The 25,900-nt window shown below is 38.9% G+C and overlaps 1 protein-coding gene across 6 annotated transcripts in view; it reads left to right on the forward strand.

Moving 5' to 3' along the window:
- The first annotated feature begins 4,854 nt into the window (after nt 1-4,854).
- Nucleotides 4,855-25,900, forward strand: part of APOO (apolipoprotein O) — a 32,573-nt gene continuing 11,527 nt past the window's right edge. The window contains exons 1-10 of one of the 6 annotated variants that reach the window (XM_055701985.1): nt 4,944-4,991; nt 7,379-7,442; nt 8,180-8,253; nt 8,800-8,871; nt 9,215-9,325; nt 11,651-11,770; nt 14,441-14,495; nt 15,512-15,607; nt 19,197-19,288; nt 24,834-24,941. In XM_055701985.1, the coding sequence (XP_055557960.1) occupies nt 8,857-8,871; nt 9,215-9,325; nt 11,651-11,770; nt 14,441-14,495; nt 15,512-15,607; nt 19,197-19,288; nt 24,834-24,941 (597 nt within the window). In that variant the 5' untranslated portion in view covers nt 4,944-4,991; nt 7,379-7,442; nt 8,180-8,253; nt 8,800-8,856. The other 5 variants (XM_055701987.1, XM_055701986.1, XM_055701988.1 and 2 more) reach the window with 5 other exon arrangements.

Below are 25,900 nucleotides of genomic sequence, written 5' to 3' on the forward strand. Positions count from 1 at the left end.
GCAGCGAGAAGTCAAGGATTTGTATTGGTTGGGTGTTGACCCATAGCAATATCAAACGTAAAATTACATGCAGTTGGATTACGCTGGTTTTTTTGCATTATGTATTTCTCTTTTCTACCTGTCCCCTGTCTTAGAATAAAGGATCTTTATTTGGAAAGCACTGAGTATATTTTGGGTGCTGTCAGAATGTGACGTGATGAGACGGCACATGCTGAAATTCAAGTCCTGGCTTACCCCAGATGTGAAAGCAGTAACGCCTTTGCTGCCAATAAAGGTAGGTCAGCAGAAAAGTGCAGAGCTCTGCAGTGGCATCTGTCCTTAACATTCAACTTTCTGAATGTATGACTTCAGGCCTCGTGGCTGCCAAAATAGCATCTCTGACAAACGGTGAAAAATGACCCACCTTAAGCATGAAAAGCAAAAGCACAGGTAAGTTTCACTCCAAATAAAATAGTACCATTAAATACAGAAGTCTTTTCAACCTCTTTCTGGTTTGGTTTTCTTTTTGAGTTAGGAAGTGAATAAAGTAGAAAGAATGAAAGGGTATTCTTATGAACATGCAAACTATACTCCCTTCATAAAGACACTGGGAAACATCCCTCATCATGCACCCCTATAAAAGCCACTTCAATTAGCCGTTTAATAAATATGTGCTAAAAGTGACAGGAATGTGAGAAACTGATCATGTGCTTTGGAGACTGACTCTAGAAAAGCTAGTATACCTGCCACATCACCTCCAACTGTGCTTTGTGTGGAGTTTTTAGAAAGCAAGGCTCACGGTGTTACGTGAAGCTGCTTAACAACTGAAAGTTGAGTTATTGGAACCGTTGTAGTTGTGTTCTATTAACTACATATTTTCAAAAGAATTTGCAGAGAGATCTGCCAAACAGCATTCTTTTAACACAAAAAAAAAAGTTGCAGGAGGAAGAAAAGCAGTTTATAAAATAAAGACTTCAAAAATAAATTCTAAGTAAGCTGGCAAAACTGTAGTTGGCAAGTCATGGTATTAAAAAATTTGTTAATGTTGCTGAATAAAAGATGCATGGCAAAATGTGTTGTTTGGGTTTTTTTAAATGTACAAGTTTTATCATGAAGGAGGATGTAAAAATAAGCCAGTCTTTCAGAATTACTATTTTTTCCAATGATGGGCATGAATAGATAAACTGATATTTAATGGGAAAATGTTACAAACTCACATTTTAACAGGAATGTGCAACAAAATCTTTCTTTTTTTTTCTACTGTACCTGTAAATGTGTGGCAAATAACTGTCATTGTATTGCTAGTAAAGGACTGTTCTTATTTTCCTGACAAAAAAATCAACTGTATATAAGCAATCTAACACAACAGTATTAAAACTCAGATGGCAATGGCTAAGGCGAAAGATTAGAGATCAAGTTTGTTAAATTGTATCTCTGCCTGGGCTAATGTAGTTTATGAACTGTGGCAATATTTTCAAGCTTCTTTGGGCTGCAGCTTTCTAAAGAAAATACTTCTTTCACAAATATTTACAAAAGCCAGTTACCAAGGAAAGCGAAAAATACTGGCGTGCAAAATAAAGCTGAAACTTGGTATAGGTTCTTAGATTAGAAACAGCCAGGAGTCAATCATGCCAAAGCTCTTCATTCTGTGGCCTTGGGAGCAGAAACTTCAGCTCCTTTTTAAACCTGTCTGACAATGTTTTGGATTGTGTTATGGCGTATGTGGTTGTTTTCCCAGGGAATTTTTGCAGAGATAACCACCTCCAGCAGTTACTCCTGCCACCAAAGTATGTAGAGCTTTCATGCACGTTATTGGTAGCCTGTAAGAGAGCCATACACAGGCCATAAGAATTGCTTAGGTATTCAAAAGACGTGTAGATGTGGCACTTCGGGAATGGTTTAATGGTGGACTTGGCAGTGCCAGTTTAATGGTTGGACTCAATGGTCTTAAAGGTCTTTTCCAACCTAAACGATTCTGATGCTATGAAAGCTAATGTATTTGTATTGTTCTTCTTTATAAAGGTTTTCCCATTCTTTCTAATCAGTCATATCAATCACTTTAAAGATGAACTTCCACATTAAAGGAAAAAAATGCACTGAAGATGCTGGAGTGGATTGATTTGCTTGGTTTAAAAAATTTCACAAAACAACTATCTGTTCTTCAGGTATTTATTTCTGTGTTACATAATTCGATCAATAATTGCTGTATAGTGGCTGGATATAAATTGATCACAAAAAAGTGTTTATAACATATATATATATAATTGTATGTCCAGAAACAATTGGAATTTTCTTTATTGCTCATGTACCAAACTTAAGGAGAGAATGCACTTGAAATATTCTCTGTAAAAGTGGGAAACAGCTAGTCCCATGCGCAGCCTGGGACTTGGCTTTGGCTGAGAACGAGACAGAGGAGGTGCCATTACTGGCCTGAATGCCATTGCTCCTTTTCTGGGCTCTCCTCTCATTTTGAGCTTTGAATATTTTCTTTCTCAATTCCTTGAGAATAAAATGCATCAAGAAAGGTGACTGGGTAGTTTGCAAAGCAGTCACTCTCCGTGCTTCCACAAACACTGTCATACTGCAAAATCGAGTTTCCACAAACATTTACCACACCCTGACAGCTTATTTTCCACAGGTATAACTGGCTGTGTAAAGTATAATGCAAGGGAGAAAGAGGTCCATTAACGTTCTTCACCCATTGGTCACTTACATGCATTTTAGTTACAACTCTTCCTCGCTAATAAGGGAATCTTCATAACCAAATGTGTAATAAAATGGCATTGTCATCTGTTACCCTGTGGTGTGGGTACTGAATCTTCTCTTGTACCTTTTGTTCATGGTATTTCTGACATACCATTACCTTGCAAGCATCAGCTGCTGCCTATGAAATACAGCAGAAAAATATAATAAAGCTTTAAAAAGGCATAAGCCTGAAGTCTTCTTATTTCACCTCAAATTGCTCCTGACAATAATCCAGTGGGCCAATGAATAAGAAGGACTGTCTGCTGATTTTACAGTTTGTTGAGAAGCATCATTCAATTTTGCAATTCAATGTAACGCTGAGCATATCCCCATCAGTCTGGAAAATACTTGTTCCTGCTATAGCTGGCTCTATCAGGTCTATAAAGAGACTGCAGTAAAGAAATGCAGGCATTTTCTTTAAGAAGGAACAAAAAAATCTACCACCAAAAGGAAAATTTAAGATTCTAAGAGGGTGTGTACCTCGTCTGTCTATCCACAATACCCTTCCTGCTGAACTGTTTGCTACCGTGTTCTTCAGGTGCTTTACCTTTTATGTAAATATTTTTTTATGTTTTCCAGGATTAATAGGGTGCTATTCTTCATATTCTAAAATCAAAGTTAACTGTTTGAAGTTACTGTAATATTTTTGGGGACCTGAAAAAGCTCATAAAGAGTGAATCCACACTTTTCTTGGTGTTCTTATGTGTCTAAATGAGGAGTGTAGGCTTCTCTCCCAGTGCCAGGGAGAAGGAGGAGGTGATGGAGCGAGTGCATTTCAAAGTAGAATGCAGGTGCTGCCAAGCCTCTGCTGGAGCCTACATCCAGGCTGTACCCAGGCAGCAGAGGCTTCTATGAAGTTTCAGAAGTTTGGCAGCCTGAATCACCCCTTTACCCCAAGTCCTGATGAATGGGCCCCCTAACAGAGCTGTGACCGCAAGTGTGTGGCACACAGCTTATGGAACATGCATTTTCCATACCTAACAGTCAATCTGAACAGAGAACACAGGCTAATTCTGTCAAGGATCTTTGTGTCTTAAGCTTCAAGGTAATTTTTCAGTGCTACCGAAAAATGAACGGTATTCAGTAAAAGCAAGGCACTTGTTTCATTTGAAATGTGGTATTATGTGACCAAGATTAAGTATGAGGATAAAATGTCTTACAAAATATTAAAAATAACAAGCACCAAGATCCAAGTAACTGGTCAGAAAGTGATGACACAGGAGCATGAAGTAAGTCACCTCCTTTGATGGACTCAGTATTCTTTTTTTGCTGATGTGTTTGCCATCTTGGCCTTGAGTGCCACAGAAAGATCTTCAGCACAGTGAAAGGTGGAAACTCCTGACTGGCAAATCTGAAGAAGCAAAGCAGCAGTTTATTAACTGATAAAGATGAGAACAGATTTCCTGTGATTTAAATCAGGATGGAATATTGCCTTGGTTTATCTTATCTGACAGGAATTTAGTACCCAGCATTTCTGATACCCTTCTCTGGCTGAGCAGCAAGGCAGACGGCATGGGATGCATGCGAGACCGTCCCTTGCAGCAGGTGTGAGTGGAGAAAACTTGCTCCTGTCCAACTTGCTCAAGTGAGCGGGGAGATGCCATGTCCTGGGCTGCAGAAGCTGAGGAGCATCAAGATGTGGAGGAAAAGGTAGTTCTACTTTTTTGAATTCAATGTTTCGGGATTAGAAAAGCATGGAACCCTACCTCAATCCCCGTACTCTAGCCCCGTCCACATTCTACCGGCACTGAGACACCCAGGTGCCTGAGTGCCCCGTACAGGGGCAGCAGGGAGGGTCACCGCACCAGGCCCGCGGGCACGGGGGGCAGCGGGTACAGGGGGCTGTGGGCATAGGGGGCAGCAAGCCCAGGGAGCAGCGGGCACGGAGGGCAGCGGGCACGGCCTTTCAGCACGCCAGCACTTGGGTTTTTTAGGAAACGAGTTTTAAAGAGATGTTCCTGCCGTGCAGGGGCTGAAATTCAGGAGATGCTCCATTACCGAGCCTCTCCCAGCCTACAGACCGCGCTGACGCACAACCAGGCCCGAGCCCGGATTGCTGAGGCCTCGGAAGGCGGAGCGCGTGGGGCGGTGAGGCCCCGCCCCCGCGGCGTTGCCAGGTTACCGTGGCGCCTCTGGGCGGGGCCGCGCCGGCCGCTGGGGCTGGCCCAAGAGCTCCCGCCCCGCCCCCCGTCGGGCGAGTCTTTTTGACGTCACGGCGCAGCGACGCGGCCGGTGCGAATCGCTCGTTCGGCACCGCCATGTTCAAGGTGAGGAGATGGTCGTTCTCCGTGCTCGTGGCCGTTGCAGTTCCCCGGCCGTCCCCTCGCAGCCCCGCTCCGCGGACAGGGCTCCCCGCGCCCGTCCCCACCCGGGGGGAGCGGGCGGAGGCAGGCGGCGGCCCCTCCCTTCGCGCCCCGCCGCCGCCTGCCGCGGGAGGCGCCGGCGCCCGCGGAGGCGGCAGTGTGGCTGCGGCGCCGCCGGGCCCTCGCTCTGGGGACACCCGAGGCCGGCAGGGGGCGGCCCGGCAGCGCGGCCGGCCCGGCCCCGCGCTGAGGCGCCCGGGGGCGGGCGCGCCGCTCCCGGCGCGGAGCGGGTCCCCGGCGCTCGGTTGGCGCGGCGAGGCGCGGCGGCGGAGGCCTGGCAAGAAGGCCTTGGTGCTGGCGAACGATTTTTTCACCTTCCGGCTAAAACCGTACTAAAAAAGTTGTGTTACCCGGCGGCACCTGCACTCGGGGTCCTTTGTCTATGACTCTGAGGAGCTGTTTGCTTGATCTTGTTGCAGCTCTCTTTTTTTAACATTGCAGCGTGGTGTGTCCTGCCCGCGTTGCACAAACAGAAACACATGAACACCACGTTCGTTATTTAAAATGACCTCTTGGATGCAGCAGCGTGGAGCTGTGAGTGTTGCTGCAGGGTTTGGGTTCATACAGCTTGGGCTGCCCTCGTCTTGTGTCTCCCCTGTGAAAAGGAGTAAACTTGCGTGATCCGGGTTTAACTCATGCAGTTGTCTCAAAGGTCTTTGCCTTTATCATGAGAGGAGCCCCAGATCCGTTCATGCTAAAAGCAAGCTGTATGTTTCATTCAAATTGGCCTGACTGCTCAAGAAGCAGGAGGGTTTTCTTAAAAAACCTGGTGACTTGAGTCTTAAATTTTTTTCTCCTTTATACCTTTTTTGTTTGTTAAAATTCTATAATATATCAGTATATATTGATATGCTGAGCAGCCTACACTTGCTGTTCTGTTGTCACAGCTTTGTTGTTAGGGGTTTTTTTTGTTATTTTTTGTTTTTTACTTTAACATTGGGACAGTTGCTGGAATTCTGATCTAAGGATTTTATCTCAGAATCATTCGGAAGTCCATAAGTGATACAGAATCATCATTAAAGGGGTTATGAGTGAGCCTGTGGATCTAGGTACTATGCATACTACTACTACTTCTGTATAGCTATTGAGGTTAGGCAGATTTCAGTGCTTCGGGCCAACCTAATTTTTTGCCTCTAAAAGTGAAAGGGTAAGGTGGCTGCTTCTCCTTCATGTCTGTGTTCCAGAGTTTGGGTTTTGTTTTTTTCAGTTGGAGTTGAGAGATAGGAGGGAAGAATGGGAAAAGAAGACAAAAATGAAGTAGCTTCATAACATTAGGACAAATAACAGCCTTCACAAAAGTATGACTGAGGAAACTTTTTTTTTCCTTTTGTTCTTTCTTTCCCCAGTTTTGAGAGTGACAAAAACAGTAACTGAGAAACCACAGACAAGAGGAAGAAATGAGAAAAGTTCTAGTTAATCTTCAGCTGTTTGTTCCCCTGTTTGTATTGAGAGCTAATACAGGATTTATTCTTCCTTGAGGGATTATTTTTTTTTAGTTAAGAATTCAGAACTTTGAGAAAGACAGTAAAACAAGACAAGAGGTGATGAAATATGATGGTCTTTTCCCCTTCAGCTTTCAGATCAAATTTGCTTGTGAGTGATCTAGTTTCTATAGGTAAAGTTGAACTCAGCTAGAGAAAGGAGTAAACGTGGTATCTTTTTTTACTTACAGTAAATGCAGAACATTGCTTAGCAAAAAGAATGTTAGCTCTACTTTTTGGTATCAACTGAATGGCTGAGACGGGCAGACTGAAGGCACAGCTCAAAAAACCACAGCTGGTTTAGTAATATGTTGTTAATGTGGAATTAAGAAATGAGATCCTGAAGTGAATTTTGAAAACAAGAATGGTTAATCTTTCATACTGCTGGATAAACCTTTTAGTGTGTACATATATACATGGTAGTTTAGTTAGTAGTGGTTGTATCTGTCCCGTAAGCTTAGCCATTGCAGTATAGCTTGAACAGTGTGTTTAAGGAGAGATTAATCTTTCACTTTTAGTGGTTAATTTTGTTTAAAATGTAAATATGAAACCTTTGGAAAATATCTGCACCTCAGTATTTTGATGTGTACGGTTAATGGTTTCGGCTTGTGTAGCTCAGTGATCACTGATACCTGTTTGCGAAATGAAGGTGTTTCCATTCTTACGCTGTGCTGTTTGTGTCTTTATATAAAAATCTGAAATACTGAAAGCACTTGGATTTACTGTTTCTGCTGGTGACACTTGGCATCGTTTACACTGTTTGAAAATATTTTTCAGCATGAAAATGCATTTAGACTTTTGCCTTTTCAGTGACAGAACAGTTTTGCAGTGAAAAAAGGAAAGATTGAGGAAATAGATTCTACAGCTGTTAATGGTTAGTGGCATTCATGTTTTTATCTTGGCTAATGAAAGTATGTGAAAAGTCTTTGTTTAAGCAAACACTCCTAAAGATTATTCATGTCTTTCCTTGGCTGTGAAGGAGTTGATCCAGTTATTGTGGTGTTTTATTATAGTGCTGTAATAACAAGTCTATAAATTCAAATAAGGAAAAACTTCTATTTTAAGCAAGTTTTTCCATACCCTTTGATTCATCAGAACCCTTATGTCCTTCTGAAAAGCAACCCTATGACCTAGTTCTTGTGTGCTGTTTCTCTACACGTAAATGAACATTTTCAGGAAGTTTGACAACTCTATAGTCTTAATGTTGAGTTTGGGGAGTCTCATGCTTACATGTAATAAATACTCCATCGGCAAAGCAGTGGGAGAAATTAAAGCTGCAAATGCTGATCTGTATATGATAAGCATGTGGTTTGGATAAATTTAAAGTTATTCATGGACAGAAACAAAGTTTCAGAGTAACTGTCCCATGGCTAGGTCAATTATTGTCGTAACAGCATGAAGGATGTATTGGTTTGACCAAGCCTTCAGTTTCACGAGCAGCTAGGTCAATGTAATGTACCCTTACTGTTTCTGAAAAGGAAGAGGGCTTGCTGCCTTCTGCTTTTTCATCCCCTCTTCCCTGGCCACACAGTTCCTCTTGTGCTTCTCAGGCTGTTTCATGGATGGCTTCAACACACTAAGCCCGCACAAAGCTCTCCACTTCTTTTTCAGGATTAATCTTTTGCCAAATTGGCGAGGTGAATTGCCTCGTGGTGGAAGCGTCTGGCTGCCAAAGCTAGGGCAAGGTGAGCAGCAGGACTTCTGGGAACCGATGCTGACAGCAGAGCCAGACCTCGCCAGTCTGGTGGCAGCAGGCTGTGAGACCCACTGGCGCTGTAACCTGACACAACAAAACGCAGGCGGTTGTAACTGCACAAGTTCATCGGAGCAGTAACATGAATGAGGCATTGAAAGGTTTCCCGTTTGAACTGCAGTTTCTTGAGTTAAGCGTTGCTGTTGATGAGGATGTGCATTTGTTGGAAAATGCTTTCTGTGCATTCTTGATTCACTACACAGCTAAGATTTTTACCTTCTGGTTTTTTTAAGTTAAAGCAGTCTCTCCAGTTAAGGAACAGAATTCAGTGTAGGTCCTAAATATAGGAAGACTTATATCCACCTTACTCGTGGTGGTTGTGTTGTATGACTGGATTGAATCTGAAGTATTCAAAGCCAGTCAGGTATCTGTCATGCACTGTAATTCATGTTTCTCACAGAAAAATGGGAGACTTTCCTAAAATTCTTAGAAAGCAATGATTGTGTTCTGATGCTCTCATTTTTTTCCCTAAATCTAGATGCAGATAATAAAATGCTGAACTTCTTGGTACTAACTGTGGAAAAATGGAGGTGTTATGAACATTCACAAGGTTGTTCAAAATATGAATATAATGTTAATTTTCATTAACTTTCTCAGTATAGATACTATGTTTCAAGTAAGAAAACATCTTTTTGTGAGATGCAAATATCTACTGTCTCCTTTAGCCTTAGGCTTTTCCAGATGCCATCTGAATAATTTAGGTGTTATCATTTGAGTGCCTGAGCGTATGAGATTGTGTACCAGCAACTCCCCTTTCTCCTGACTTCTAAGCATCGTTGATATATCACTTGTTACCATATGGGGATATAAACATTGTCTGTATGGATGTGTTCAGATATGTTGCTGTTTTGTTTGAATTTAATGGTTTACATGTTTTCCTGTAATATTTCTAGGTAATTCGGCAGGGGGCCACCCCTGTTAGCCTGAGCTTGCTCTCTATCCAGGTTTATGCCTCCTCCTCAGAGAAGGAGACTTCCAAAAAGGAGTTGCTGAAAATTGAGGAGGTAGGTATGGTTATAGCCCTAGTGCTCTTCTATCTATGTGGAAATACCTACAGAATTCTGAAAGACACTGTATTTTGATGCATGAAAGCATTTAGGTACATCTCTTCACCTTTTGTATTCTTGCCTTTAAACTTGCTTCTCAGTTTGCAGTAATAGAGATGTCTATGGTTTTGCTTTTTTTATCTGAGGGTTGCATTTGACGCCCTCTGCTTCATAACGTCAGGCTTGCTTGTGTGTATGATTTTTTTCCTGCATTACATCCTTCTTCATTCAGAAATTACCTTTTCATGTTTGTAGATTTACTGGTGGTCATGTATCAAATGCACAGGCATATTTTATTTGTTTTTTATCCAGGTAACATCGTGTATTTTTTAATTGCAAGTACTGTTGGCAAATTCTAACAAAATTTTGTTTATGTTCTCCAGTAAAACAGCAAATCAAAAGTTTTTATTTCTAAAAAAAATCTCTTTTTTACAGGAAAAGTTCTTGTCTGGCGGTGCTTTGAGTCAGATATAGTAGCCTACAGAATTCTATCAGTTTTCTGTACAGCATTCAGACGTAAGCAACAACAAATACAATAAGTAGTGATAATAAAAACCTGTTAGTTTATTTCTCTAAGATGTTACAAATATTTTGGTCGTATCACAAGGGCTTCAAAACACCATGCCAAAGTGTAGACTCACCATTGTTGTTGCATAGGCTTTTAACAGTCTTCAACAGAAAAAAAAAACAAAAAAAAATTGTAGTTCATAACTAAAGACAGCTTTATATCCGTGAGAGTTTGTAGTTGTTTAAAAACTAAGTACTTCAACCTAAGCTAATGCGTTGTTACATGAGCAGTGAAAATAAATGAAACAATTTTGTGTATAGTTAAGTCTTTTGGATGTGTCTGCATGGGCAGCTAATTTGCATAATGAGAGGATCAATAGTTGAAGCAGCCTCCTGGCTTCACCCCAGTGAAGTAACCTTAGTTTGGGCCATCGCGTGCCCTACACCACCACTGGCATGAGTCAGTAATGAAGCAGCAGTTTCAGGTTACATATGTGCTGAATAATTGGCTTGCCCATCAGCTTCAGCAAAGCAGAATGTGCAGACTGTGGCGTTCTGGCTGCCTTTCTTACCATTCACAGAGTGTGTTAGTTTGGAACTGTACTCTGTTAGCTGTCTAGTTTCAGAAAATGTATGGGAATGACCTTGTGCCAGACTTGGCTGTTAGGCTAACAGGATCAAAGTTAAATGGATTGTGTCTGGGGTTGCCAGAGATGACTGGATTTCCAAGGGAAATGAGACTTAAAATGCTTGTCTTTCAAAACATTATGGGAAGTACAGCTGCATGAGTTACTGAATTATTTGAAAAATTCTGTGTCACTATGTATTTTGTTATGGTTAGCAGCTTTTTTTATTAGCATATACAGTTGTTTTGCAATTTACCTTGAAAAGAAGGCTAGCTACACATTGATGCAATAATATGTGTAAACAGTTAATAGACTGCTAAATGTGGTATAAAATGTAAGCTCTTCATACTAAGCATCAGTGTCATATATAAACTGCTAGGAATTTTATCAGGTTTTGTTTTGATCTAAGTTTTGCTGTTCATTTTCAACAGTATAGACTAGTTTGTTTTTTTTTTTTTTAATTAGAATACAGTTTAAAGTATGTTTAGGTAATTTTAATAAATTGTGATGCTAAACCCTAAATATGGTGGTTTAGTATTTATTATGTGAAGATGCCCATTGCATTTTGGGTGGATGTTACAGTTCCTATTTGCTCAGCCCCATGGTGCGATTAATGCTGTCAGTTGCTGATGTGGTTAATGACTGCAACATTGGGATGTCATACCATTTTCCAGCTCAGTAACAAACAGACAAATTTGTATTGGATGTTACCTTTTGTAGAAGCTACTTAGACTCTTTAATGGTGGCTTGTGCAAATATAGAAAATGATCGATTGTGATTTCTAGTACATTTAGTATGTTAACTGGGAACTAGAAGTGCTGATTAAGACCAGAAACATTTTTCACAATTATGTTCTGTGTTCTTATTAAACTACTTGAATATTAATTTATAACCTGTGACTTGGATCATATAGCAGCTATGGATGAATTGCATAGCAATTAAAAGTCATCTTCGTCATAGCATATAATTAAACTTTGCTCACAGTGGTTGTCTCACAGCTGTACCTGAATTTTTCTTATGCATTGTTTATGTTGTAAGTACCATGTTAAGCTCCATGTTAGGTGTTCTCCAGTTAGCCTGTTCGTGCCCTGAAGACCTACTTACACAATTACACCTTTGTTTTTAACCTCTTGTTTGCTAATATTCACAGCTGTCACTCTACTCCTCTCCAGCTTGTGAGACTAAATATGTGGAGAATCCACAAACCCAATTGGAAGAGGGGGTTTCGCGTTTACGGCATGTTATGGAGCCATATACAGCCTGGTGTCAGGTATAATGGTTTTATATCACATCCAGTAGTAGTTCTCTGTGATAACAGTTGAGCTGGGAGTTTTCTTTTTTTGAGACAGAATTAATAGATAGAAACAAAGTAAAAGTCGGTAGCTCTACAGGCATTTTTCCAAAACGCTGTGTTAGTTAAAATTTTCCATGGTTCAGGTTATAATATTTACCCCCTCCTCACACAAAACCAGTTGTTTCTTTCTAATAATTTGCTGAAATAAACAACTGCTTTTTCACATTTTCTATTCCTCCAAAATAATTAAAAGAAAATTAAGTAAAGCTTAGAATTGTTATCTGAAATAAAATTTAAGCTGAAAGGTATCTATGGATGTCTGGATTTGGTACTGTCCTGTGAGCGAGGAATACAGGAGAGTGCTTAAATTTGCTTTCTCCATGCTGAAGGAGAAGGCCTTAAATTACCAAGCAGTGTGCTTTGGAGCAGCAATACCAAGTTGTCTTCACTGCAACTGTGACAAAACACAACTTTGCAGAAAATAAATCAGTATTTGTTGAACTGGGATGTTGAGGGAAGGAATACAGCTCTCTGGAAGACAGAAAATCCCAGGCCACTAGTAGTGGCAAGCCTAGCCCCCCCCAGACCTTACCCCAAAACTTTCTTATATATTTTATTAGGTAACGTATTTATACTAAACAGTTATTAAATATAAAAGTAGTTTTTGCAGCATAGAGAAAAACCAGGATTTTGTAATCAGGGTCTAAATTGTTGATACTAGATTGCAGAACTTTCTTGCTCTTTCCTGACCCAGCAAATGTTGAAGCTTACTTTTGAAGCAAGGGCATCCTTGTCATCTGGTTGCCTCTTGGCAACTTTAAGTGTTTCCCTACTTTGCACTCTGGCTATTGTGAATCCTAATCTTAAGCTGCAAACTGGTTTTCCAGTTCTTCGTAGAAAGCCAAGCCATTCAGATGAGGGTGTCCTTTCTGCCTAGACATTCTGTGTTGTGGTACTATCCTTTAACAGTACTGAAATGTTTTTTTCAGTAATATTTGGGGTTATTCAGTCTAGCGGTGTGTTTCTAAAGTGGCACCAGCAGGAGTACTGACTTTAGTTTTCAAGGAAAATGGGGATTTTCTGCAGTGTAGTTAAGAGTTCTGACCTCCTAAACGCATGAGTTCTGTTTGGTTGCCTGCGGTAACCGTAACCGGGAATGAAATTTGAGAGAGGTTAGCTGCCCAGTTGGACTAAACGTAGGTAAGCCTTGAACAGTCCTTTGTCTCGCTAGCCTGTTGTATTCCTATTTGCTTTATTTTTTTTGTCTGTGTGGCGATCATTTACATAAGATGTGCTCTTCTGCTCCCACACAACAAGCCATTTCCTGGCAGTGGTTTACTGACTCATTTTATGAAGTGGGCATGTAAACTTTATGGGTTTGGGGTCATCTTGCTTGCTTAACTGTAGTCAGAGATCGTTTTGGTTTTGCCTCTCCCCCACCCCTTGCTGTGTTAAAGAAAATAATATTTTAGGTTTGTCTCAGTCATCTTTAAGATTAAAAACGTAACACAGGTTAATGAGAATAAAATTGGTTATGTCTGTATATACATTTAACTTTTTCAGAATTGCTTGTTTAACTGGAGTGGAAAGTCAGTTCAAAACACAGTGTAGAAATGAGCCGGTTGTGTGAGCTGTGACAGAAAATCAAACTTAGTCTCTGGGGGTTTTAGAGCATATTCTTTTTTCATTGGCTTGTAATAAGACAAACATCCCTTTAGAGTTAACGTTGTGTGTCACATGATGACACTTTTTTTCATGACAAGTTGTTTTGTTTTGTTTCCAAAGTCAGTCTTGCCAGTGAGGAAATGAAAGTTCTGAAGATATTACCCCCATGCCGTATCCTAAACAACTGCTTTCACTTCTGCACAGATAAAGCTCAAGTGGTATTGCGAGACTGTACTCAGCTTTGGGGATACATGCTTATGAATTTGTTCTGATAGACAGTCTTAGGCTGTCTCTCCAGAGGTTTAGTAGCATAACAACAGTTAGCAGTGTTGCTCTTACTGAGGATTTTTTCCCTCTACTTAAAAGAATTCACATAGCCTTTTATCTACCTCCTGCATATTTTCGGTCTGGAAAAGAATCTACAAGTAGTTTGTGGGGTTGATGCAGTGCTCTTTGGCTTACTGTAGACATTATTAGGACATCTCGTTTTCCAAGTAATTTCAGAAGTGCAGTTTTGTTAGCCTGAGTTAGTCTCTTGGAAAGTGAAGTTTATCAGCTTGCAGAATGAGTCGTGTACCCCTGTGAAGTGCTAGGAAGGAGTTTATTACGGTGGTGTACTTTCTTTCTTTGCATAAACTCAGGTATTTTTGTGATACCTACATACACTGAGAAACCTGAGATTCAGCTACCTGATCAGGAGCTCAATGAAATATTGAAGTTGACTTCTGTGTTTTGAGGCATTGTTTTTCATCTGTGTCCAAAGACTACTTTGAGAAAAAGCTGTAAGTCATGCGAAACATAACATTGAGCAAGCATAGCCCTGTAAGTGAAGGGTGGAAGTGGAAATCAAAAGTTATTTTAGTGATCCAACACTTTTTTCTTCCCCACGCACCCCCCACCCCCAATCAGGTCAGTTACAATCTGTAGTTAATATTTTACTTAGTTGGTGTCTATTTATTGCTGTTTTCTTCTTTTTTTTAGGATCTTTATGCCAAAGCTATGCCCAAATTAGAAAAAGCTGTTGAGCATGGTAGAGGTAAATCAACTCTAGTTTTCTTAACTAGCGATTTAAAATGTAGGACTGTACTTCTGTTAAAAGGGAATTCCATTAAGCAACATATATATAGTTTCCAATGCACTTAAGACTACTTTATTTTCACTGTATATCTGTTTACATTTCCTTTGTAAATCATTGACACTACATTTCTAAACAATTAAAATCCAAGGCCTGCATCTATGTCTATCAGTGTCATTGAAAACAACAGTTATGCAGGAAAAAAGCATCGTAATTTATTCCCACCCAGCCCAGTAACTGAAAGTTCCTGCAGTGTTTCTTTGTAGTCGCCAGTGTTAGGTCTTTTGTTTGTAATGTTTAGCCTTTTCATTTTGGGTTACTTCCTTAGATTTCTTAAGAATTTTTAATTAGTCCAAAATAATTTGTATTTATTTTTGGTAATGGAAGCATCCTTTCTTTCTTGGGCTTATCAGGATTGAGCATGGATGTTATCTAGAGCTCATTTCAGATAACTGTGCCTCTTCTCCTTAAACTTAATAGTCTCAGTCTTTTGAACTCCTTTGTATGGAAGATTTTTCATAGTTTTACATCCTCCATCAGACACCCATCTTTGAGTGAATGTTGTTTATGCTATGTTGTTCCTTTGTGATATTTTTTTCGTACAGTGTTTTACTGAAACTAATTCTTGATAACATGTAGATGTAAGAATCCATTTTGCAAAGGTTTTTATCACTAATTTGAAAAAGATATAATAGAGATGCAAAAGAGCAAAACAAAACAGATGGCCCAGGAGCAAAGACAAAAGCTTCTATGAAAATTGGTAAATACAATACGATGTTCAGTTTCATTCATGTGTCACTAGAGAAGATCTCAAAGGCTTTGAATTTTATGCCAGCAAATCTAAAATGTGCATGATAGTTAAATGTGTTTTGATAACTCTTTATGTTTTGTAACAATTGCCAGCATGTATTGATGATTCCTTATCACAAAAACACTTTCACATTACATTAAGGCACTTTGTTCTGACTTCTTTTCAGAGGGCTGTGAATTTCTCCAAAACCCCCCTGCTGGATTTTATCCAAGGCTTGGTGTGATAGGTTTTGCTGGAATTGTCGGATTGTTTCTTGCTAGAGGTGAGCGGGAACCTTTTGAACTGCTTATGTTATGGTTTGGGATAAGTAATTTATTTGGGGCTTTTTGGATGCTACTTTTTAATTGTGAAGCATGAGATCTGACTTAATATACAAGCATATTTCTACAGTGTACCTCTAATGACAAAGAGACTTCATCTAAAAGATGTGTAATAACGTTCAGTTACTGTTTATGAATACTGTATTTCTGACTGAAATCTAGTTCTAGCTTATTATAGCAAAAGGTGGAAAGGATAGTTTTTTTAGCCTAAAAATCTTAATTACTTAAGTTCTTTATCGCATATGTCACTGTAGAAAACTACAGAGAAATAAATTATGGTAGAACACAGAGGTTCCTGAACTGTGGTACATGTACAACTAGTTTTCTATTCAAGTTCCTTCAAAGTATTGTATGTCCAGGCACAGAGCTGCTGCAGATGGTGATACTCAGCAAAAATACTTATGAGCTCTGGGTGTGCTTTACATACATGCACGTTTTGCACTACAGAAAAGTGATAGTCAATTTCATCATACTAGTTGAAGAAATTAAGGCATTTATGCTTTCGTAGAAATCTTGTTTTTAAAAATGTTAATTGTTAAAAAGAATTTTGTGTTTGTATTGAGATATTCTTAATACAGTGAAATGAAGTAACACAACAAGAAGACTGTAGGTAACAACTGTGAAGTTCTAGAGTTTAAATACTAGTGGGGCCTTGTTTTTGATAAAAATACACCTTTGTGGGGCCTGTATATGTTGAACAAACTGGAAGTGTTGTTTGGCTACGTAGAAATGGAAAGCCCTTTGTGAATGTATGCACTTCTCAAAACATTTTTCAGTAAGATGATGAAAGCAGTGCTACACCACCCCCACCACCACCCCCATTTTTTTTAATGAAAAGCAAGGTCTCCAACTTTACCCATTTGAAGTTCTTTCTCTTCAAATTCCTGCTTCTTCAGTTATGTGATCATGAATGAGATCAGCTTCCAGCCTTTACAACTGTAGCAAAATGGGTGGAGGTGGTGGAAATTGCAGTCTTGGGGCTGGATCTGAAAGATTAGAGGGTCCTAAGTTTAAAAAAAAAAAGAAATACATCCTTCATAATACAAGTGTCTGATTTGTGACACTTTCAGGATGAGAGCCATAATTCTAAAACTTTTTGTCTCGTTACAGTTTACAATACTGACTTGTTTCTAGAAAGAATTCAAACTGTAGAAGGAAGTGCCCCTTAATTTTGATGCTACAGAAGGTTAGAACAAAATGTCGTCTCTTTTTTTTTTTTTTTTTTATTTTTTTATCCCTTCCTCCCTTGGTCTCACTGGAAGAATTGCCCTCTTGGAAGGTACAGATAACATCTTCCAGGTTGAACCATAACACTTGAAGATACAGCTGCCTATTAAGTAGGAATTATGGTTTTCAGAGTTTAATCATGTGAATATTGTGCAGTCATCCAGCTTGGTTTAAGACGCTGTTGAAGATAATTGTTCTAACCTTGTGTTGCGGGTGGAGTGATGCAGTTAATCACAAGTGTGAAGAAACAATGTATTTTTTTCATGTAAAACAGCAATTTTAACAAAGTTTGATAGTAAATGTGACAGTGGTTTAACAAGATTTGATGGCAAGGTATACTTTATTTACTGCATAGAGGATAGGGTAAGGCAGACATTTTGGGAGGACCCTCCCATTGAGTTCTGAGGTTCGGAGAGGACCCTTTTGCTTTCTAAACTCCAACTCAGAGGAGTCTAGGTGCAGCTGGATCCAATCCTACTCCTAGACTTGGTCAGCAGTTTGTCTAAAGAATTGTATGTGTGCAATCTAAGATACCTTGCTAAATGTTTTAAGCTTTGCTAAGGTTGTATCTCAGTATCAAGGAGTAAGGGATCTCTGCGGCAGGTGTAACCTTGAGGGCCATCTCTACTCAAAGGGACATCCTGTTGTGCAGCCTGCTGCCATCCAGGAGAGCACAAAGGGCTCTTGGGCTGCTCGCTGTTTATGGGGTGAGATGATTGACTCGGTCATATTTGCATACCAGCTGCAGAAGTTAGTTTCTTCCACGTTTGCCTTGAGTCGGACGTTGACCAGCACTGTGGTTAGGTGGGCGCATTGCCCAAATCAGCCCTGGGCTGCGGTGGTGTTTTCCGTCCCCCCTGAATCCACTGTGAGCCAGAGGCAACCATCGTGACCAGACACACCCTTGATGACTGCTGCTTGATAACTGAGCAGGGTTATGGGAAACGAAGGTCAGGCTGGGGGCAGGGGGAGAACACCATCACGCTTTTGAGTAGTTCTGTAATGGATTTGGGAGTATTCCTGACCTTCCCTCTAATGGGTATCTCCAGCAGGTAGCAGCCTGCTGTAAGGCATTAAGAATAAAGTAATAGTTTAAGATATTAAAGTGATACAGTAGGCACACTGATAGTCGATCACTAAAGGAGATTTCCTTATTCCCAGAAATTATAACAGAACTGTGTTGGGTTTTTTTTCTGACTGTAAAGATGCAATCAAGCTTGCCTTTTTTGTGCTTTCTTATAGCTAATTGATACCAAGTTCCCTCTTCACAAGACTAGCAGCATCGCTTTATGAATGTATCTGCTTACTGCTGAGTTTCTTATCTCATCATGAGCATATGTACGTTGAAGAGGAAATGCATGTTAGAAGTGTTTAGTGTTTCAAAATTGATTATTCCTTTATTAGAAGAACATGTGGCTTTGCATATAGAACAGGTTGCTCTCTGAGGAACAGAACTCCTGCATCCTGACTCCTGTATGTCTGTTCAAAGACCTTTTCTTCTCCTGTTCTGTTTGCTTTTCTCCTTTACCTGCTCCCTTCTATGTTCCTTTCTGATTGCATAAATTGCAGCATGCCCTGTAACTGATTCAGTAACGCATATTGTCACTGGTTGGCCAGGATACACAACCTGTGGCCAGCTGTGGTGAGAGGTTGACCTTTTCAGGCAGTTAAATTTAGACTTGTATAATTGAATAGAATTCAAATTTATTAAAAAGTTCAAAATTTAGTTGTGGACTGAGCAATGGGCATAAGGCATGATTGTAAGTACTTCAAAAGTACTGTCAAATGCTTTGCCAATAGAAAAACTATTCATAAGAGCAGCTGTGGAATAGCCCATATTTGTGAGGCAAGGTAACTTCCAAAGTTTGTATTGGAACAACTCTTGTTCTGCTTGATGTATCAAAAGAATGCTATTATCCTAACATTTCTTTGCTCGAGTTTTTCCTTTTAGTTTAGAAAAGAGGATCAGTTGGTATAATTCTCTTAAATGTCTCTTAACTGTGGCTTCTAGTTCATTATTCAGTACTGAAATAAATTGTGTATTACTACAGTAAATATAGCTGTAAGTTATTTTTCATTGTGGAAATATGTTAATAAAAATATTCTCTTAAAAAGGTTAAAAGAATAATTACGGATCAGAGTAATCATGTTTCTTAAGAAACCAGTAGGACTGAACAGAAAACATGCTAAACTATTTAATAAAATTGTTTTGGTTATAAATAAAAGGTTAGGGCCATTCAGCTGTCTTGCTTAGCATATACGCTAACCATGTTGTGGGTTTTTTGTGTTTTTGTTATGAAACAGGCTCAAAAATAAAGAAGTTAGTGTATCCTGCAGGTCTCATGGGTATTGGTACCTCCCTGTATTACCCTCAGCAAGCGGTTGCTATTGCGAAGGTCAGTGATGATACCTTTCTTTAGAGAAGTGTCTTTTACTTTGATTATTGCCTCCTACCTTCAAATTAACTGATAATCCATTTTTAAAAGCCCTGTCAGTGTGCTTGGCGCTTAACAAATTGGTAGTTGTTATGTCAAAGAACACAAAGTCCAGGCTGAAAGATGATCACACATTCTGGTTTTTTGTGACTTTTTTTTTTCTAACATTGGCAGTAGTGTGTGTAGTTTGAGGAACATAATTATTTTTCTGAATCTCTAACCTCAAGTAATTATAAATTAATGTAAATATGCTTAGTATGTACAGTTTGTGTGTTTACTTGCTGTACTGAGGAAGCCTGAAATACCTTGAGAGCAAATGAAAACAGGGTTTGGAAGGAAGGAAGGAAGGAGGGGGGGAGGGGACGGGGAAGATTCTATAGAGAAATCATGAGAATGACATTTTGAGAAACATTGCTACTGATGTTTTCTGCTTTTTGTTGGATAGAATTTTAAGAAAGATAGCATGCATATTCTGGAATGGTGTGAGAATTCTGCTGATTAGATGCCTTTCCTATTCATCCGTTGGTTGTTTCAGGCATGTAAGAAACAATGTTAACTTACACTTGCTTAAGGGCTTTCCGGGGGGGGGGGGGGGGGAAGAACCAGGCAGGAGGAACGAAGATACCAGACGGTTGCTTACCGCCCCTGCTGATTTCAGTTCATATGCCTTGCTGTCCACACTTAATTGTACTGACAGATTCCTCAGTTCTCCACCACATTCTTGTTCAGATCCAGCCTTTAACCACTCAGAGTGCACATATTTTAGTGTATCAGAAATTCTTTATATTTCAGGCTTTGGTAAATTATTCAGTTATCAGTGATTTGTGAATAACACAGATGTCAGGATGAAAATATGATATTCAAGAACATATGATGTTCTTTGAAAACTGAAAGGTCATTGACTTAGAGTAAAAAATGCTGGGTTTGAACTCTGCCAGCATGGTCATACCCTGATGTTTAATGGAATCTTTTTAGTGCTTCTGGGATTCAGATGCTCTGAACACAGATATTACTGTGGACTTATTCTCAGGGAGTGAAAATTATGCAAGTGGCAGGAAAAAAAATAATCAAAATGTAAGAAGTTTAGACATTCCTGTTGGAAACTCTGTATTCAAATTCTAGTTGCCTTCTGAACAGTGAAGTGGGAAGTGATTGAACAGTGTTCAAACTGATGTTATTGTTTTTAAAGAAGCTCAGTTCAGTCTTAACTGTGGATTTGTTACTAACAGCTTCACAATACTGTGTTTGTTTTAGGGAAACTTTGAAGTGCATGATTGCCCTTTGATTAATTCACAGTTCTTAGTTTGACTGTAATGAAAAATCTGATATGAGACCATGAGCCTGAAACTTGATTGGAATAGCTTTAGCTTTGTTGACTTGGTCAGGACACTAGACATAAGAGTTTGGAAACTTCTGTGAAGAGGGTGATATCCTAGATACTGTTTTGGTTCCTCTAATCTCTTGCACTTTTTTTTTAACCTGCACTCTTTTTTTAACCAAAGTTTGAAGCAGATATTAATATCCATAATTTTTATGCTTTAATCTGAAATTGGAAGCACTTTCCTCTCTAGTAATTACTTTGAAATGTTTCATAAGCTTGTAAAAAACCCACCAAACTTCTGTAAGCATAGAAAGGGATGCTTGCACTACAAGGCTTACTTGCCAAGTTAATAGAACAGTATATGAAATATTCTGGAACATAAATTTTAGAATTTATTCTTTATGTTCTTATTTTTCTTCCACATTTGAGTACTGCATCACAGCTTTTTTTATTTACAGTGGTATAGTTCCCTTTGTTTGGTAAACTTTCAGTTTTGACTGTACTTTAAAAGACTAAAAAAATTTTTAGGTGGGTTTTGTCTATGTCCTCCACCCTTCCCACCTTTATATTAAAGACTTTCCATTGGAGAGTTGGAAATAAACACAGCAAAATGTGTTTGCAGTTGAGGTGCAACACTTGATGCATCTATCTGGAAGAAAAAAATTTCTTAAAATGTGAGTTGCAAAGTGAAGTTATAGCAACAGTTCATAATTGGTAATATGTAGTTTTCAGACACTATTCATCTAACTGGAGATAAAAAATAGTTTGTGCATTGTTTCTTTTTTTCCTGCTTTAGTAATCATTCTAACAAATGACAAATTTGTAAAGGATTTATTTCCTTTGCTAGTATTACTTTAATTTGTATCACTCTGAACAAATGGTCAGACTGTATGTGTGGTAAGGGAACTGAATTTAATACTAAACTTTATTTTGGTCTGGTGGAACTTTAGTGTTTTAGAACGCTACTACTTTCTAGCTAATCATAATACACTCAAAATGTTTTGTGTTTATTGTGGTTTATCTTCTATCTGGAATAAACTTTCCCTTATGAAGTTACCTAAATCACTCTCCTTATCATTAGAATTAATTTTTGTTCCTTGTTATTAGAACATCTCAAATTTTCTAAAGTACTGTGTGTTATGCTCACCTACTTGAAAGGAAGAACAGCTTCCCAATACCTACGTTTATTTCTTTATCAACTAACTAAATTATTGCTGTGTCTTTTGAACCTATACCTTGTCACTTGCCCAGTTCAGTCTGTAAGGCATAAACAGTTGTACTGACATAACTGAGAGCATGATGTGATTACAGAACTGTGGGTTGAAAAGGAGGAGTTGGGGTCACTTGGTCCACATTTACAGCAGAATGAAATGCTTGTGAAATTGCACTACGACTACTTGGTTAACAATGTAAATGTAGAAAAGCTGGAAGATTCTCAGTTTAGTTTCTCAGCCTGCAATATAGGTAAAGAGTTGCTAGCCGTAATTCTGCTCGATAACCTTGACATAAAACATACGTTATAGTCAATGTTACATGCTTACGGTCCTGTGTGGAATTACAATGTGGGAGTTCGTTTACATGCAAATTAGGCTTTAGAGACTGCTGATGCTAGCCCAGTAGTGCCTAGTAGGGGTGTTTGTGGCCCAAGGTCAGTTTCTAACTATTTCAGAGTCCCAGTTGAGAACCACTCAGTCTAACTTTTGAACTTGTTTGTTCAAATTCTAGCATACAAACTTACTTAATGTTGCATTGAACAGAGATGGTATTTTAGCATGTTGTAATTTAACACAAACGAGATGGAAATTGTTGTCTTCCAGAAGTTAAGAAATCCAGATGACTGCATGGAAAAAACTTATCCCTCTTTGAAAGGAACTCTTTGTATGAATGTTTGAATGAATGCTTTGAAGGGTTGAATGGCTTCTATTATTATTGTTCCTTTTACTTTTCCTGGTTTGAACTGCCACTCCCAAAAATCGTGGTGGCAACTGCAGCACCCACCTGCTTCCTCTTCAACTGCTTCGTGAGAGAGTGGTGTGGAAGAAGATCCTAACAAATGACTCTAGTGTTGCATTCGTAAGAGGACACGCATTGGGTACTTCTAAAAATTTCTTGACTGTGTTCCTCTTGACCCTGTAACATACAGCTTACAGTCTGTCTAGAACTGTATTTTTCAGCTCATGCAAACTGTGAACGTGTGCGCGGGTCCCAGCTCTTAGGAGGAGTGTACAGTGTTGAAACACTGGTTGACTGTGGCAGACTAAACTATCTGGGTTGCTGTACCTTGTGATGTAGCCGCTCTACTCCAGCAATGTGAATGATCAGTGTCTCAGCACAGTTTGTAATTCACTTGATTGTATGACTCCTATAAGAATACTTTTTAAAGTTTGTAATGTTAGCTATGTAGTGGTTTAATCTATTTTAACAGAGTATTTTTAAGCAGGAACAAGAAATAACTTATGGATAGCTGTAGTTCTTTCTGATTTTATGCTGATGGCTGTGTCCTCTGTAACGTTGCAGACAAACCGCTCTGTTTGTTTGTTTATAGTTGTTATTTTTCAGTCCTTATAAGTTTGTACTGCATGCGCAACTGATCTCACTATCCTTCCAGGTGAGCCATAGGCTCCTCTGCCTTTCAGAACTATTTTGTTGAGGCACATGAGAATGAGCACTCCTGATACTGAAAAAGAAGATAACAGTTTATAGCTGTAATGTTTGAATTGAGGGATTTTTGAGATTTAACACATTCATCCCTGGAGCAGTTGATGTACTTTTTTCTGATGACCTTTATCACCCTCAAATACAGAGGAAACTCAGTGCATCATACAGACTTGTTTAAAACCACAGTATAACTGTAATTGTCAAATGTGGTGACAAATATGCTAGTTCTTTGTATTTAAAACAGACATAGTTTGGATTTATTTGTGACTCAGAAATGTAGTTGCTGTTTTGGGTTTGTTTTCTCTTAATTATTATGATTTAATAGCACCTTCTGTAAGGTTTTAATGTGATCTCTGGCCAGAAGCACATTTCTTACCATTGTGGTATGTTAACTGGTGTGCTCAATGTTGTTCAGACAAACTGAAGGAAGTGGTTCTTCATACCTTGCGTGCCCAGCAGTAGAACTTTTTGGCACAGGGTGTTGTGAATGTTAGAAATTTGCAAGGGGTTCAAGGGAAAGTGCAACAAGTTCATAGAAGGGAAATTCCTTCGACGTTATACACATAGAAATCAATTCTGGCTCAGGAAATCTCTGAGCAGTGATTTGTTGGAGGCTGGAAGAAACTTGTGAGAGAACTGTTTCGCAAATGTCTTTTATGCTTGCACTGTTCTCATGGCTTTGATTTTTGCAGCTTTGCCTGCTGTGGGAGATAGGGTAATACCTTTTTATTTCTTGATGTCATAAGTTTAATAGCTGCCTAGTTGGGCAAATTGTCCGGTTTTGCTGTTCTTCATTTGTAAGAAAACTAATAGTGATATGAAAGTGAGTACTGCCCTGAGCCTAGAGCTGTAAAAACCTAACCCTTGAGATTTAAAGGATGCTATGAATATTACAGTTCCATATTATCCAACAGGAGATACTCTTTTGTTAGGTTTAGGGGTTTTATCTGTTGGTGTGATATAGCAAACACTGTCTTTACTACCTGTCTTCTGTTTTGAGAATTGACGACTCTTTTCATTACAATCATCTATCAGCAAATTGGGGCTTTCTTCTAAATATCAAATAAAAAGAAACAAAGGGGTACTCTTACTGTTCTGTCAAAACAGTGAAAATGTAAAATAGTAACAAAGCAGGGCTTGCTTGTGGGGTTTTGGTTGGGGGTTTTTTTGGTCTTTAAATGAGTATGGTCAAATTAAGAAATAATTTTCATATGGAAATCTGTTGAATACTAAGAAAACCAGAATTGTTTCCATGCTTCATCACTCCACCTCCTTTTATACAGTTGTATCTTCAGGTAGTCTTGAAACAGTTTTTAAGCAAGTCAACTTTTCTTATTCCTCATGTGTCTTCCTGCCTCCCTGCCCCCCCCCCCCCCCCCCCCAGGTGTTTATTAATGCTGTACACCTTGAGCCTGAACAGAAAGATGTTAAGAATCTTGTGTTTTGAGACTACTTCCACTTAAACAAGAAGCAAAATAGTATTTCCCAGGTGAAATTAATGCTTTCTAATATCTTTTTGTTTCAAAGGTTGCTGGTACACAGCTATATGACTGGAGTCTTCAGGGATACATTGCTGTAGAATCTCTCTGGAAAGATAATCCTAAGAAGAAGAAATCTGGGGAGAAAAGTGGTAAGGTAAGAAGTCTGAGGAACTTCTGATTTCTGAACTTACCACTGCGTTTTTCAGACAAAGACTATACAAACAGTGGTGGGTTTTACTCCACTCTGACTCAGCTTTTATTTCTGAAGACAAAGATTTCTTTCCATCTTTCTAAGCTGTGGAAAAATATTAAGCTTGTTTCAAGTTATACTTTCAGAAATGATGTTTGGAAGTAATCATCAGTGTGATTTACTAAATTTATATATATAGATTTATATTCATATATATAAATATAACTTTAATAGGGAAGTTGGGAGTATTGTGATTGGAATGCTAGGGACCAAGGCTCTTACAGTCTTAAGTAAAGAAGAAACAACCCTTTTTTTAAAAGTAATTTAATTTGACAAACTCCATCTTAAAAATCTGAAATTTTTTATTACATATTTCCTCTCCAAAAGCAAAAAAATAGAACTGTTTCCAATTTGTTCCCATTGTGGTTTTTTTCCTTTGAATGTTCATGTGAACACTTGCTGTGACATGATGATGTCATTGTGTGCTGCTCTATTAAATGTTACTATCTAGTCATATTTAGGGATATGCAGTTCTTAAGGATTTAGTCATAGATAACTGGCTGTGTGGTTTAATACTTACAGCCCTATTTTAGGAAACTTTAGTTTAATCAGTTCTAATCCAAAAGACTGACAATACAAATTGAGTTTCTTTTGAATCCGCCTTGAACTGGGCATCCTGGTGAGGTACCAAGCGCAGTCATTGCTGAAAGTTTCTGCTTTCTAGATTTCCAATTGTTGAACACTGTATGAGGGGTTAGACTAACATTCATATACGTAATTTCCCCCCCCCCCCTTTGTTTTTTTTTTAGTTAGAATAATGTTCATCTTTATTTTCTGCAAGTCACTTTTTTCTTTTTAGTCTGGCATTACTGTTGTGTCTTACATGAAGCAGACGCATCTGATGACAGAGCAAGTGCTAACAT

The sequence above is a fragment of the Falco cherrug genome, chromosome 2, assembly GCF_023634085.1.
Source record: "Falco cherrug isolate bFalChe1 chromosome 2, bFalChe1.pri, whole genome shotgun sequence".
NCBI lineage: Eukaryota > Metazoa > Chordata > Aves > Falconiformes > Falconidae > Falco > Falco cherrug.